The following is a 12,799-nucleotide window of genomic DNA, read 5'->3' as shown; positions in this document are numbered from 1 at the left end:
ATGATTCAGGGACGCTAAATGGATAGCTGTGATATTTTCTGTTCTTGAGAGTTGAACTAATAAAGTTCAGAAAAACCAAGACACCAAGGGAAGTGCCAGCTTATTTTTAAAAATAGTGACACAAATGTAGAAATCTCAGACTCTGTTTCTAATTCTGCACATCTTTTCCCTACAGCTGGTCAGTGGGCTACTGCAGTTCTGTTTCTATACATTTGTGGAATCAAAGGCACTGAAAATTGAGTTCCCGGATATGCTGGTGGAGATCATCAATGACCAGTTGCCAGAGGTTACAGCAGGAATGACCAAATCCCTTCTTTTTCACAAGAAGTGATCCTTTTAAAGTTGAACTTTGCCTTAAATTTTCCTCCTCATGTTTTGCTGGCTTTAAAAATTATTTTAGCAGGCTTGGTGTCCTGTACGTCGCTACACACTAAAGAAATGCTTAATGAAGGTTTGGGACTGATATAACATGGAACTGTATTAATTAGATGAAAATGGATATGTTCAAAGGTTAAAAGGAGGCCGGGGAAAAGTATTTTTTGAAAGAAATATATTTTGGCAGGAAAAATTGTAATACAGTCTCTTTTCTAAAGGTAATTTTTTTGTAAAGTGAAATGTTTCTGCATGCATAAACATCTGACGTTTACAGTGTATTTAAGAAAGGGAAAGCTGTGCCTTTTTAGTATCATATCTAATTTAACCATTTTACAGCATTTGCTGTAAATAAACCACAGATATACTAGCTGACTTATATTAAATATTTCTTCTATTTTGTAATTAATTTTATGTTAATTAATTTTTCCCCTTTGCCCGTCACTAGTGTCTTTTGCTTTGTAACAATATCGCTCTTGCTGCGCTGTTAGGAGGCTTTTCAAGTTCCATCCTGTTGTTTTGTGCCGTAGCAATAGGGAAGTACTGGATAAAATGGCAAAAAGGTGCATATAGCTGACTTTTCTTACAACTTTCCAATAAATAAATCAAGTAGTAGGGTGGAACCATACCCTGATAATCCTAGGTTCTTTCCAACCTTTTTAGAATTGTCTAATAATTTTCTGTGCTTTGCTATAAAGTTTCTGTATATTATGCTGTTGGAGTCCTGATGTAGCACTTTTGGTAATCCATACACTGTACTTAGCCAAATGATATGCAGAATTATAAAATAGTTCTAAATAAGTTGATTTATATTTCCATGGAAGCACTTAAGCATCTACATTTGTGTCAGCAAAGAATATTAAATATATGATGATTAAATTACTAGTTCCACTTTTTAATGTCTTTTTCATTGTTATTGAGTCAATTGCTGGATGGGAGAATTATAATCAGTACACATTAACATAACAAAAAGCCTTTGTTCTCATAAGTGGCTATTTCCAGCCTGTCAGCTGGATACAAGGGACACATTATGGTTTCTAAAGCCTTCCTAAACTGTTCTTAGCCTTGACCAATTAGGCAATTTTGTTTCAGAGCAGCATGAGCCAGAACAATTGAGACTTCCAGTCAGTTGGGGTACCTGCAGTAACCTGGAAGTTAAGATCAGGATCCAGATAATTATGTAACTTAACCTTTCTCTGAGAGGATAAATACCAGTACAGTAAATCAGACAAAGAAATTGACTGCATCCAGCTCCAGCACTTCTTTTAATTCCTTTCCTGCCTCATCCCAAATTTTCATCACTCCAACATTCATGATCTTAGCCTCATCCACTTAGACCCCAAATTCTAAAATCCCTTTCCTAAATCTGTCTTTGCTCCTTCAAGATGATCCAGTTCAAAATTTTCTTCATTACCTGTCTTTTATCTTTCTTTATTCTGTTGTGGGACATGGGAGTTGCTGGCTAGACCAGCATTCATCACCCATCCTCCATTGCCCAGAGAGCAGCTAAGAGTCAATCACATTGTGGGACTGGGGTCACATGTAGGCCAGACCAGGTAAGGGTGGTAGATTTCCTTCCCTGTAGGACATTAATGAACTAACTGCTCTTTGTTGCTAGGTATCAAATTTTGTTTGACAATGCTCCTTAGAAGCACATTGTGTCATTTTGCAATATTAAAGACATTATATAAATACCAGTTGTCTGTTCTTTGCTGTTGATTATCGCCAACAACATGAGAGAAGATTCACAAGAATTTTTTTTTATTCAAAATGATAAATGTCCAACTTGTTGTTGAAAAAAGAATTATTATCCCTTTTTATGGAAAATAGTAAAGAGGTGGAAAATTAAACTTCTCTGAAAGGGGACCTGGCACAGACATGTCAAAAACTTCTCTCTTTTTGTACTGAAATTCTGATTGCTGAATGAGTGAAAATATCATCTTGTTTGACATTTTCCCATTTCTGCAACTTTATCAGTATCAACATCCTAGTGTGATGATTGGTGACAGAGTTCAAAGTTCACACTGCTGGAAAATACAGCACAAATACAAGATAGAGGCTTGTGTCCTGAAATACAGTTGTGTTAATGGACTTGGAATTCTGACTAAATATTCCACACACCACACATCAATTGCTTTATGCTTTATCACTTACTTCCTGATTTAGTTTGATCATCAAAGAAAGCAGAAGACTGTACAGAGAACGAGAAGCAAATGATAAATTTTCTTGTGCAATTCTCATGCTTTATCGTTTAAAAGCAACATAGACCTGTTAGCTAGCATTTTTACTACTTCTTAATCATTTAAAATTAAATTTATACCATTGATAAAAACTGAAATCTTTAAAGTACTGATATCAGGTTTTTGTATTAATTGATTGATACTATTTCAGGCAAAGGCAAAAAAGTGGCATCCTGGAAGATGAGGCAGCCTTTCCAAACAGGTAAGCAGAAAGTGAGAAAGCATGAAGAATTCATGGTGGGACCTATTAACAAATATTTAAATAATCTTTGAGTCAACAAAGTTTACATATGTTTGTATAGGTTTGTTAGACCTAGACAATAGTCATCCACTGAATTGGGAGCATGGATCTGTTACGCTTGATTCAACCTGTGAAATTGTGAACTATTTGCACACAACATTAAAGTCAGTGTACCTTTCCAGACAGTACTGGTACAGGGAATAAATTGCAGCAAAGAGCAGTGAAGGTAAAATGTTTGGTATTATTTTCCTTTTGTTCACAGGATGTGGGGTCTGGCTAGGCCATCACTTATTGCTTATCCCTAATTAACCTTGAGAAGATGATGGTGAGCTGACTGTTGAACCTGTTAATCATTTGGTGTAGGTAGGCCTACATAGCTGTTAGGAAAGGAGTTGTAGCACTTTGACACAGCAACACTGAAGGAATGGTGATATCTTTCAAAATCTGGATGGTGGGTGGATGGAGGGGAACTTGCATATAATGGTCAAGGATTTGACAGATGTTGTCTAAGAAGCCTTGGTGAATTTACATCAGGCATCTTGTATATGTACACACTGCTAGAACTGAGTGTTGCTTGTGGAGGGACTGAATACTTGTGGCTCAGGTGCCAATCCATCTTTGTATGGATGTTATCAAGCCTCCAAAGTTTTGTTTAAACTGCATACATTCAGGCAAATAGAGAGTATTCCATCACACCCCTGACTCGTGCCTCATAGATGATGGACAGGTTTTGGGAAGTCAGGAGGTGAGTTTCTCGCCACAAGATTCGTAGCGTCTCTTGTAGCATTGTATTCGTATGGCTAATCCAGTTCAGTTTCTACTCAGTGATAACCCCAAGGATGTTGACACTGGTAGATTTGGTGATAGTAATGGAACATCAAGGGACAATGATTAGATTCTCTCTTCCCAGAGTCCAACAAAGTGTGAAGCATTACAAATGAGGGAGAAGCCATGAGATATTTGTGGATATATAAACTAAAATACCTTAATGATGTTCTTCAACTGTCTTTTTTGTGATATTTTCAATGAGTGAAAACTTATACACTTTATTAAATTGTAACTGTCAAGTATATTATTTTCATTTCATGAGTGGTTTTAATATTTATCAATAAGGAATTTAATGTCATGATAGTCTACTTTAATATAGTTATTTTACAGGCTTAACTGATTAGCATAGAATGGGTCACCGCCCTCAGACCCCAGCCTTCCAACCGTAACAAGGACAGAATGCCCCTGGTGCTCACCTTCCACCTTACCAACCTTCGCATAAACCAAATCATCCGCCGACATTTCTGCCACTGCCAAAAAGACTCCACCACCAGGGATATACTTCCCTCCCCATCCCTTTCCGCCTTCCACAAAGACCGTTCCCTCTGAGACTACCTGGTCAGGTCCACGCCCCCCCTCCAACCCACCCTCCCATCCTGACACCTTCCCCTGCCACCGCAGGAATTGCAAAAATTGCACCCTCACCTCCATCCAAGGCCCTAAAGGAGCCTTCCACATCCATCAAAGTTTTACCTGCACATTTATTGTATCCGTTGCTCCCGATGCGGTCTCCTCTACATTGGGGAGACTGGACGCCTCCTAGCAGAGCGCTTTAGGGAACATCTCCAGGACACCCGCACCAATCAACCACACCGCCCTGTGGCCCAACATTTCAACTCCCCCTCCCACTCTGCCGAAGACATGGGGGTCCTGGGCCTCCTTCACCGCCGCTCCCCCACTACCAGACGCCCGGAGGAAGAACGCCTCATCTTCCGCCTCAGAACACTTCAACCCCAGGGCATCAATGTGGACTTCAACAGTTTCCTCATTTCCCCATCCCCCACCACACCCTAGTTCCAAACTTCCAGCTCAGTACTGTCCCCATGACTTGTCCTACCTGCCTATCTTCTTTTCCACCTATCCACTCCATCCTCCTCCCTGACCTATCACCTTCATCCCCTCCCCCATTCACCTATTGTACTCTATACCACTTTCTCCCCACCCCCACCCTCCTCTAGCTTATCTCTCCACGCTTCAGGCTCTCTACCTTTTGCCCAAAACGTCGATTTTACTGCTCCTCGGATGCTGCCTGAACTGCTGTGCTCTTCCAGCACCACTAATCCAAGAACAATATTAGAAAACTCACGGTTAATCTCATTTCACTGGTACATTTGGCTCTGTAATTATTGTCTGTTCTTTAATGGCACATTGATTCATTATGGAGGAAGGTACTTAACAGAGGCCTATCTAAGGAATTTTCTCAGTCAATAAACACCATTTACAAAACTAAACTATTCTTTCACATTCTTACTTTTGCTTCCCATTAATAAGAAAATATTCTGGACAGCAAGTCAGATGATGGACAGACTAATGTTGATGTCTTAACAGACTATTGTTTTAACTACATAAATTCATGTCATCTTTCTATCCTGAAAATCCTTCCCGTAATCTATTTTTGCAACTTACCTCCTGATCTCTGTCTCACCTTTCCACACCAAAGTCCTTGAACATGTTGTCTCCTCCTCAATTCTCTGATTGCTCCCCACCACTCCTATTGAATCAGTTTGATTAGGTGCTGACTTCTCTTACAGTACTAATAATGGCCATTATCAAAATCACACATTATGTCCTTTGTGACTAATTAATACAAACCTTGTTCTTCTCAAATTCTTCACAACCTTCGATAGAATTTATCACATCATGTGTCTTAATTGTCCTGCTCAGTGGAATAGTCCAGCATTGTTTCCAGCCTTTCTAATCAAATCATGGTCAGACTGTTTACATCAACAGTTTCGTTTTATGCCCCACACAGTAGGGCCTTCAGTTTCCCAAAAAAATTCTCTTTCATCTCCTCTGCTACACCTCCAGCTTCTTCTCTCACAACATCATTTAAAGGACTGAAGGCAGCCTTCACAAGAATGTTGACAACACCTAACCCTGTCTAAGGTCCAAAGCCACAGGCCATCTTCCATAAACATCAACTTGTTTCGAACTCCATTGCCAGTGTTCAGTTGCACAGGAAATCCTGTACACTGTCTTTCCCGATCTCCATTAGTGGGTCAAAAACCAATGCCTCATGTTTAAAATCCTGCTCGTTTCATGAATATTTCCATTGCATTGCCTCCATTTTTGTAGCCCGTCCTTTTACAGTCATAGAGTCATAGAGATGTACAGCATGGAAACAGATTGGATTACTTAGATTAGATTACTTACAGTGTGGAAACAGGCCCTTCGGCCCAACAAGTCCACACCGACCCGCCGAAGCGCAACCCACCCATACCCCTATATTTACCCCTTACCTAACACTATGGGCAATTTAGCGTGGCCAATTCACCTGACCTGCACATCTTTGGACTGTGGGAGGAAACCGGAGTACCCGGAGAAAACCCACGCAGACATGGGGAGAATGTGCAAACTCCACACAGTCTGTCGCCTGAGTCGGGAATTGCACCCGAGTCTCAGGCGCTGTGAGGCAGCAGTGCTAACCACTGTGCCACCGTGCCGCCCCTTCGGTCCAACTTGTCCATGCTGCCCAGATATCCCAACCCAATCTCGTCCCACCTGCCAGCACCTGGCCCATATCCCTCTATGCCCTCCCGATTCATATACCCATCCAGATGCCTTTTAGATGTTGCAAATGTACCACTTCCTCTGGCAGCTCATTACATACATGTACCACTCTCTGCATGAAAAAGTTGCCCCTTGGGTCTCTTATAATTTACCTCTCACACCCTTGTCCTATCCATGACCCTCATAATTTTGTAAACCTCTATAAGGTCACCCCTCAGTCTCCGATGCTCCAGGGAAAACAGCCCCAGTTTGTTCAGCCTCTCCCTCTCCAACCCTGGCAACATCCTTTTAAATCTTTTCAAGTTTCATTTCTCGAACATTCCATTTACTTGCCTCATTCGCTTCACACTAGCATATGTGGCCATGCCTTTAGTCACCCAGACCATGCAGGAACATATTCCCAACCCCCTCCATCTTAAAAGTCACCTTTTTCACTCAGCATTTGGTCACCCCATTTTGGTTTGGTATCGATATTTATTATTCAGAGTCTGCAAAGTACTGAGTCCTGACTTTCTGCCATCAAGGCAGGATATCAAAAAATGTTGTTCCTGACTGTTGAGGTGGAATGTTTGCACTACCTTTCTTTCACCTATCAGCTGTCTGTTGTGCCTCGAAGTGATGAACTTCCTGCCTGGTAGCAGCAGCTCAATTCCATAGGAGCAAGGCAGACTATGGAGTGACTTCAAACCAGAATTCAGAGTGGAGATATAATTGTCAGTTGTTGTCACATAGCTCAGAGGGACATAGTGATAACTTGTTTGTTCAAAACAATCTTCAGCATCAATTGTTCATTGATCAATTGGAATGCTGCATTCAGTTCTGTATCCGAATGGCTAGTTCTCCCTGTATTCCATGAGGTCTAACCTTGCAGCAATATAAATGTCAGAGTTTCCCCTCATACAGTCTTGTGAAATCTATGTACCAATTCATGTGCTCCTGTATTGTAGATTACTAATCCTTGCTTTAAAAAATGCATTTTTACTTGTGTTTTCTGGTTTTTATATAGTTTTATTTTAAGATGAAATTTTTTTAAAAATGTCTTTTACTTAAAACAAAGAACTGCTGATGCCCTAAGTCTGAAACAATAAAAGAACTGCAGGTCTGGCAGCGTCTGTAGGGAGACTGCAGAGTCAATGTTTCAAACCCAGTAACCTTTCTGATGAAACAAACTCAAAATGTCGAGAAAGCACACCAATGCTGCTTCTTCCTCAGAGACTAAGGAAATTTGGCATGTCCATAAAGACACTGACCAATTTTTATAAATGCACCATTGCTGTGAAGCGTCTGTGGACAGGATGCTTTCTAAGTGTGGCAACTGCTGTGCCCAAGACCGCAGCAAATGACAGAGAGCTGTGAACATAGCCCCATGTAAACCAGCCTTCCATCCACTGACTCCCACCACCTCAGGAGAGCAGTCAGCATTATCAAAGGGCCGGCCCACTCCAGTTGTACTTTCTACCAATCTCTTTCATACGGCTGAAGATACAAAAGTATATACAAACACATTCAAGTACAGCTTCTTCCCCATTGTTATCAGACTTTTGAACGCACCTCTCATATATTAAAGTTGATCTTTCTCTGCACCTTCACTGCAGCTGTAACACTATTCCCCACAGAAAGGATACTCATAGAGTCATAGAGATGTACAGCATGGAAACAGACCCTTCTGTCCAACCCGTCCATGCCGACCAGATATCCCAACCCAATCTAGTCCCACCTGCCAGCACCTGGCCCATATCCCTCCAAACCCTTCCTATTCATATACCCATCCAAATACCACTTAAATGTTGCAATTGTACCAGCCTCCACCACTTCCTCTGGCAGCTCATTCCATACCCTTACCACTCTCTGTGTGAAAATGTTGCCCCTTAGGTCTCTTTTATATCTTTCCCCTTTCACTCTGAGCCTATGCCCTCTAGTTCTGGACTCCCCCAATTTGTCTATTTACCCTATCCATGTCCTCATGATTTTATGAACCTCTACAAGGTCACCACTCAGCCTCCGATGCTCCAGGGAAAACAGCCTATTCAACCTCTCCCTATAGCTTGTAAATCTTTTTTGAATTTTTTCAAGACTTACATCTTTCTGATAGGAAGGAGACCAGAATTGCACGCAATATTCCAACAGAGTGTCAGAGGGAGAGGCCCATTATTGTAAAATACAAGTTGGAGACGAGGAAAGTAGTGGAGTTAAGGACTTCCCCTTCAGAGTAAGTTGAGGAATTGTTTATAGTCAGGGATTGTAAGCTAGATAGATGGAAAGCCCAAGATTCTAGTGGGCGGCACGGTGGCACAGTGGTTAGCACTGCTGTCTCACAGCGCCTGAGACCCGGGTTCAATTCCCGACTCAGGCGACTGACTGTGTGGAGTTTGCACGTTCTCCCCGTGTCTGCGTGGGTTTCCTCTGGGTGCTCCGGTTTCCTCCCACAGTCCAAAGATGTGCTGGTCAGGTGAATTGGCCATGCTAAATTGCCCGTAGTGTTAGGTAAGGGGTAAATGTAGGGGTATGGGTGGGTTGCGCTTCGGCGGGTCGGTGTGGACTTGTTGGGCCGAAGGGCCTGTTTCCACACTGTAAGTAATCTAAATTGTTTCTGTGTAATTCTATAGGCCAGAATATAACAGAAAGGGATAATGGTGAAACAAGCTAGTAGCATTCCTAGAGAAATGGTGTGACAGTGAACACACAAACATTTACTAGCATTGTCAATGTGCCTTCGAGATTGCAGAAGGTCTCATCAGACACAAAGACATTCTTTAACCACCAGTGGAGGCAGCAAGCCCTCAGTTAAGGGGGCTTTCAGAAAAGTCAAAGTCCAGCTAAGAACAGATGGTCACATCCAGAAAGCAAAGTAGGAGGCAAAAGACTTTGACCTCCTCTGGGTCAAAGGTACTTGTTGCCAATGTTAAAACGTTTATGAGGGAAAACCTCAGGAACAGTGGGAAAAGACAGGGGCCTGAAAATGAGAGGATGACATTTGGTGAAAAGGAAGGTTGACTTGCAGTTCTATGGTGTGTGTCTACTTGTCGGAAATATACCACGGAATGGTGCAGAAGGAGAGAGCGCCACTGGTAGTGGTCTGGGCATGGGCCTGGAAATAGCCAAGAAGTTTTTGATCTGTGTAAGGCATAATACGGGAAAGGTTATAAACCCTGTCAACCAACCAAGCTAGAGCAAAAAACCCTTGGGAGGACCTACAAATTGACTTCATCGATCTCCTAACTGAAAGCAAAAGGAAAACATATGTCTCATGGCCATGGGTGGACAGTTTCCAGTTTGGTATGACTTAGAAACTGAAACTGCTGGAAAAGCTCAACAAATCTGATATCATCCGTGGAGAGAAATCAAAGTTAACGTTTCCAGGTCAAGTGACCCTTCCACAGACCCAACCCAAAATATTTATTTTGTTTCTTTGTTTATGACTTACAGCATCTGCAATTCTTTCGGCTTTTATTTAGCACTATGACTCAGCCCTGACCTGTATCAACATTTCTCACAAAGAAATCCCATAGTGGGGAATGCCCCTCCAAATAAATTTGGATTGAGAAACCCATTTCATGGGCTAAATAGTAAAGAAAAAATGGCAATTATTAGGAAAAAAGCAAATGTTCCACATTCCACACCACACTTGGAGTTCAGACAAGGTAGAACAAATGAACCAAACATTAAACACTGCCAAATTGAGTAGAGAAATCGCAGTGTCCATGTACATAGAAGCCTGATGGTTGCTACCCAGGTTGTTAAGAAGGCATACAGTGTGTTAGTTTTTATTGGTAGAGGGATTGAGTTTCGGAGCCCTGAGGTCATGCTGCAGCTGTACAAAACTCTGGTGCGGCCGGCACTTGGAATATTGCATACAGTGTTGGCCACTGCATTATAGGAAGGATATGGAAGCTTTAGAAAGGGTTCAGAGATTTATTAGGATGTTGCCTGGTTTGGAGGGAAGGTCTTATGAGGAAAGGCTGAGGGACTTGAAGCTGTTTTTGTTAGAGAGTAGGAGGTTGAGAGGTGACTTAATTGAGACATATAAGATAATCAGTGGGATAGATAGGGTGGTCAGTGAGAGTCTTTTTCCTCAGATGGTGATGGCTAGCAAGAGGGGACATAGCTTTAAATTAAGGGGTGATAGGACAGATGTCGGAGGTAGTTTCTTTACTCAGAGAGTAGTAAGGGGTGTGGAACAGTAGTAGACTCACCAACTTTAAGGGCATTTAAATGGTCATTGGATTGGCATATGGATGAGAATGGAATAATGTAGGTTAGATGGACTTCAGACTGGTTCCACAGGTTGGTGCAACATCAAGGGTCGAAGGGCCTGTAATATTCTACGTTAATGATGTGTAAATGTTGTCAAATGGCTTGGTTTGTGTGATGTGCAATGCTTTAATTGGAAATTATGTAGGCATTAATCATGGGCTTTAGGAGTCATTGACTAGGCCAGCATTTATTACCCATCCCAAACTGCACTAAGTGTCAACTACAATGCTGTGAATCTGCAGTCACATGTAGGCCAGACCAGGTAAGACGGCAGATTTCCTTCCCTCAAGGGCATTGGTGAACCAGATGGGTTTTTCCTGATAATCGGCAGTGGTTTCACAGCAATTAGACTCCTAATTCCAGACAATTATTGAATTCACACTCGATGATTTGCCATAGCAGGATTCAAACCCAGGTGCTTAGAATATTACTCAATTAATAGTCGAGTGATCATACCACTAGGCCATCTCTTGCCCAATCATTGGGCCTTAATGCCAATTGATGGTTAAGGTTTTATAGATATAACTTTATTTGTATTTTAATTGGATTCAAATTTCACCATCTGTCAGGGTGAGAAAGTCTGGATTACTCATCTAGTGACAGCACCACTACCTCACACCACTTCCCCTTCTATATTCCATGATGGAATGATTTGTTAAATATCAACGAGACACTGAGAGGAATGGCCTGGGTAGAGGTTGAAAGGGCCCTAGACACCATCAAAAGGTTTCTTAATTAAAGTTGTCAAGCAATCACAAAGAGAAGTCAACAAATGTCCATAAACAAGGATGTAGCTAGAGAACTGAAAGGTAGAGTTACTAATCAAGGTAAAAATCACACAGCACCAGGTTATAGTCCAACAGGTTTATTTGGAAGCATGGGCTTTTAGAGCGCTGCTCCTTCATCAGGTGGTAGTCCAAATCATAATCAAGGTAAGCAAGCAAGATTGCAGTCTAACTGGCAGGGTGCACTGATGGGACTGTACTACCTGATGATCACCCCGTTCCCTCTCACCCCATATACAGTCCAGCTATCGAGTGACTGAAGAAGGGCTTATGCCCGAAACGTCAATTCTCCTGCTCCTTGGATGCTGCCTGACCTGCTGCGCTTTTCCAGCAACACATTTTTCAGCTCTGATCTCCAGCATCTGCAGTCCTCACTTTCTCCTAGCTATCAAGTGACCACACCTATAAACGTGCTAGTGCAGTAGCTCTCATCATAATTTGAACAGCTATCGTCATCACTGCGCTGTGTCTATTTCATGAACATTGAAGCTCAAGTTGCTATTATGGATTCACTTCCCGCATCAATGTTTATCCGGGACGCAGGAAACGTCTCCAGAATTCCCATGTACTGCAGGATGGACATTCTCAAAGCTGAAAAAGCCAAGCCAATCCTTTATTTATTTTTTTAACAAGGTAATCCTGTTAATGCTAATAAAAAGCCTACCACTACTAATAAACATTACACTATTAATAAAACCTTGTACTAATAAATTGAACTAAAACATCACGTTGAAATAAACCTTCCTTAAATCACCTCTTTCTCCTGCACACCAATCCCAGGGAATCAAATTCTCTCCTACAGTCTGTCTATATCTCACTGAGGCATGGTCTCTGGGCCTTACTGTGGTAGCCCTGAGTGACTGTGTGACCTTGTCCTGGCTTAACTTCCACAGGACAGTTATCAGAACTATGGATCCTGGTTAATGCTTATTCTCCTAACCCTGATTTGGAGATGCCAGTGTTGGACTGGTTAAAAATCACACAGCACCAGGTTATAGTCCAACAGGTTTAATTGGAAACACTAGCTTTCGATGCGCTGCCCCTTCATCAGGTGATTGTGGAGTACACAGTTGTAAGGCTATAAATTCTGGGTCTTACAATTATGTTTTTTGTAAAGCTAGTGCTTCCAATTAAATGTGTTGGACTATAACCTGGTGTGTGATTTTTAACTTTCTTAAACCTAGTGCACTGGAGAAAATGGCACTTCCTTTAATGCCTCCATGGCTGACATCATATTACCCAAATTTTTATAACAAATGGAATGACTCAGCAATGATAGATAACACCAGCAAAGTATTACTGCACACCCAAATGTAATTGATTTGCAATCTCTCAACAGAACACACATT

The 12,799-nt window shown here is 41.7% G+C and overlaps 1 protein-coding gene across 4 annotated transcripts in view; it reads left to right on the top strand.

Moving 5' to 3' along the window:
* nr3c2 (nuclear receptor subfamily 3, group C, member 2) overlaps positions 1–2,066 on the top strand; it is a 314,785-nt gene extending 312,719 nt beyond the window's left edge. For all 4 annotated transcript variants that reach the window (XM_060827287.1, XM_060827277.1, XM_060827295.1 and 1 more), the window contains one exon: positions 176–2,066. In XM_060827287.1, the coding sequence (XP_060683270.1) occupies positions 176–331 (156 nt within the window). In that variant the 3' untranslated portion in view covers positions 332–2,066. The remainder of the gene's footprint in view (positions 1–175) is intronic.
* The last annotated feature ends 10,733 nt before the right edge of the window (positions 2,067–12,799 follow it).

The sequence above is a fragment of the Hemiscyllium ocellatum genome, chromosome 1 (genome assembly GCF_020745735.1).
Source record: "Hemiscyllium ocellatum isolate sHemOce1 chromosome 1, sHemOce1.pat.X.cur, whole genome shotgun sequence".
NCBI lineage: Eukaryota > Metazoa > Chordata > Chondrichthyes > Orectolobiformes > Hemiscylliidae > Hemiscyllium > Hemiscyllium ocellatum.
The sequence above is the reverse complement of the archived record's forward strand: the minus strand, read 5'-3'. Positions and strand labels throughout refer to the sequence as shown.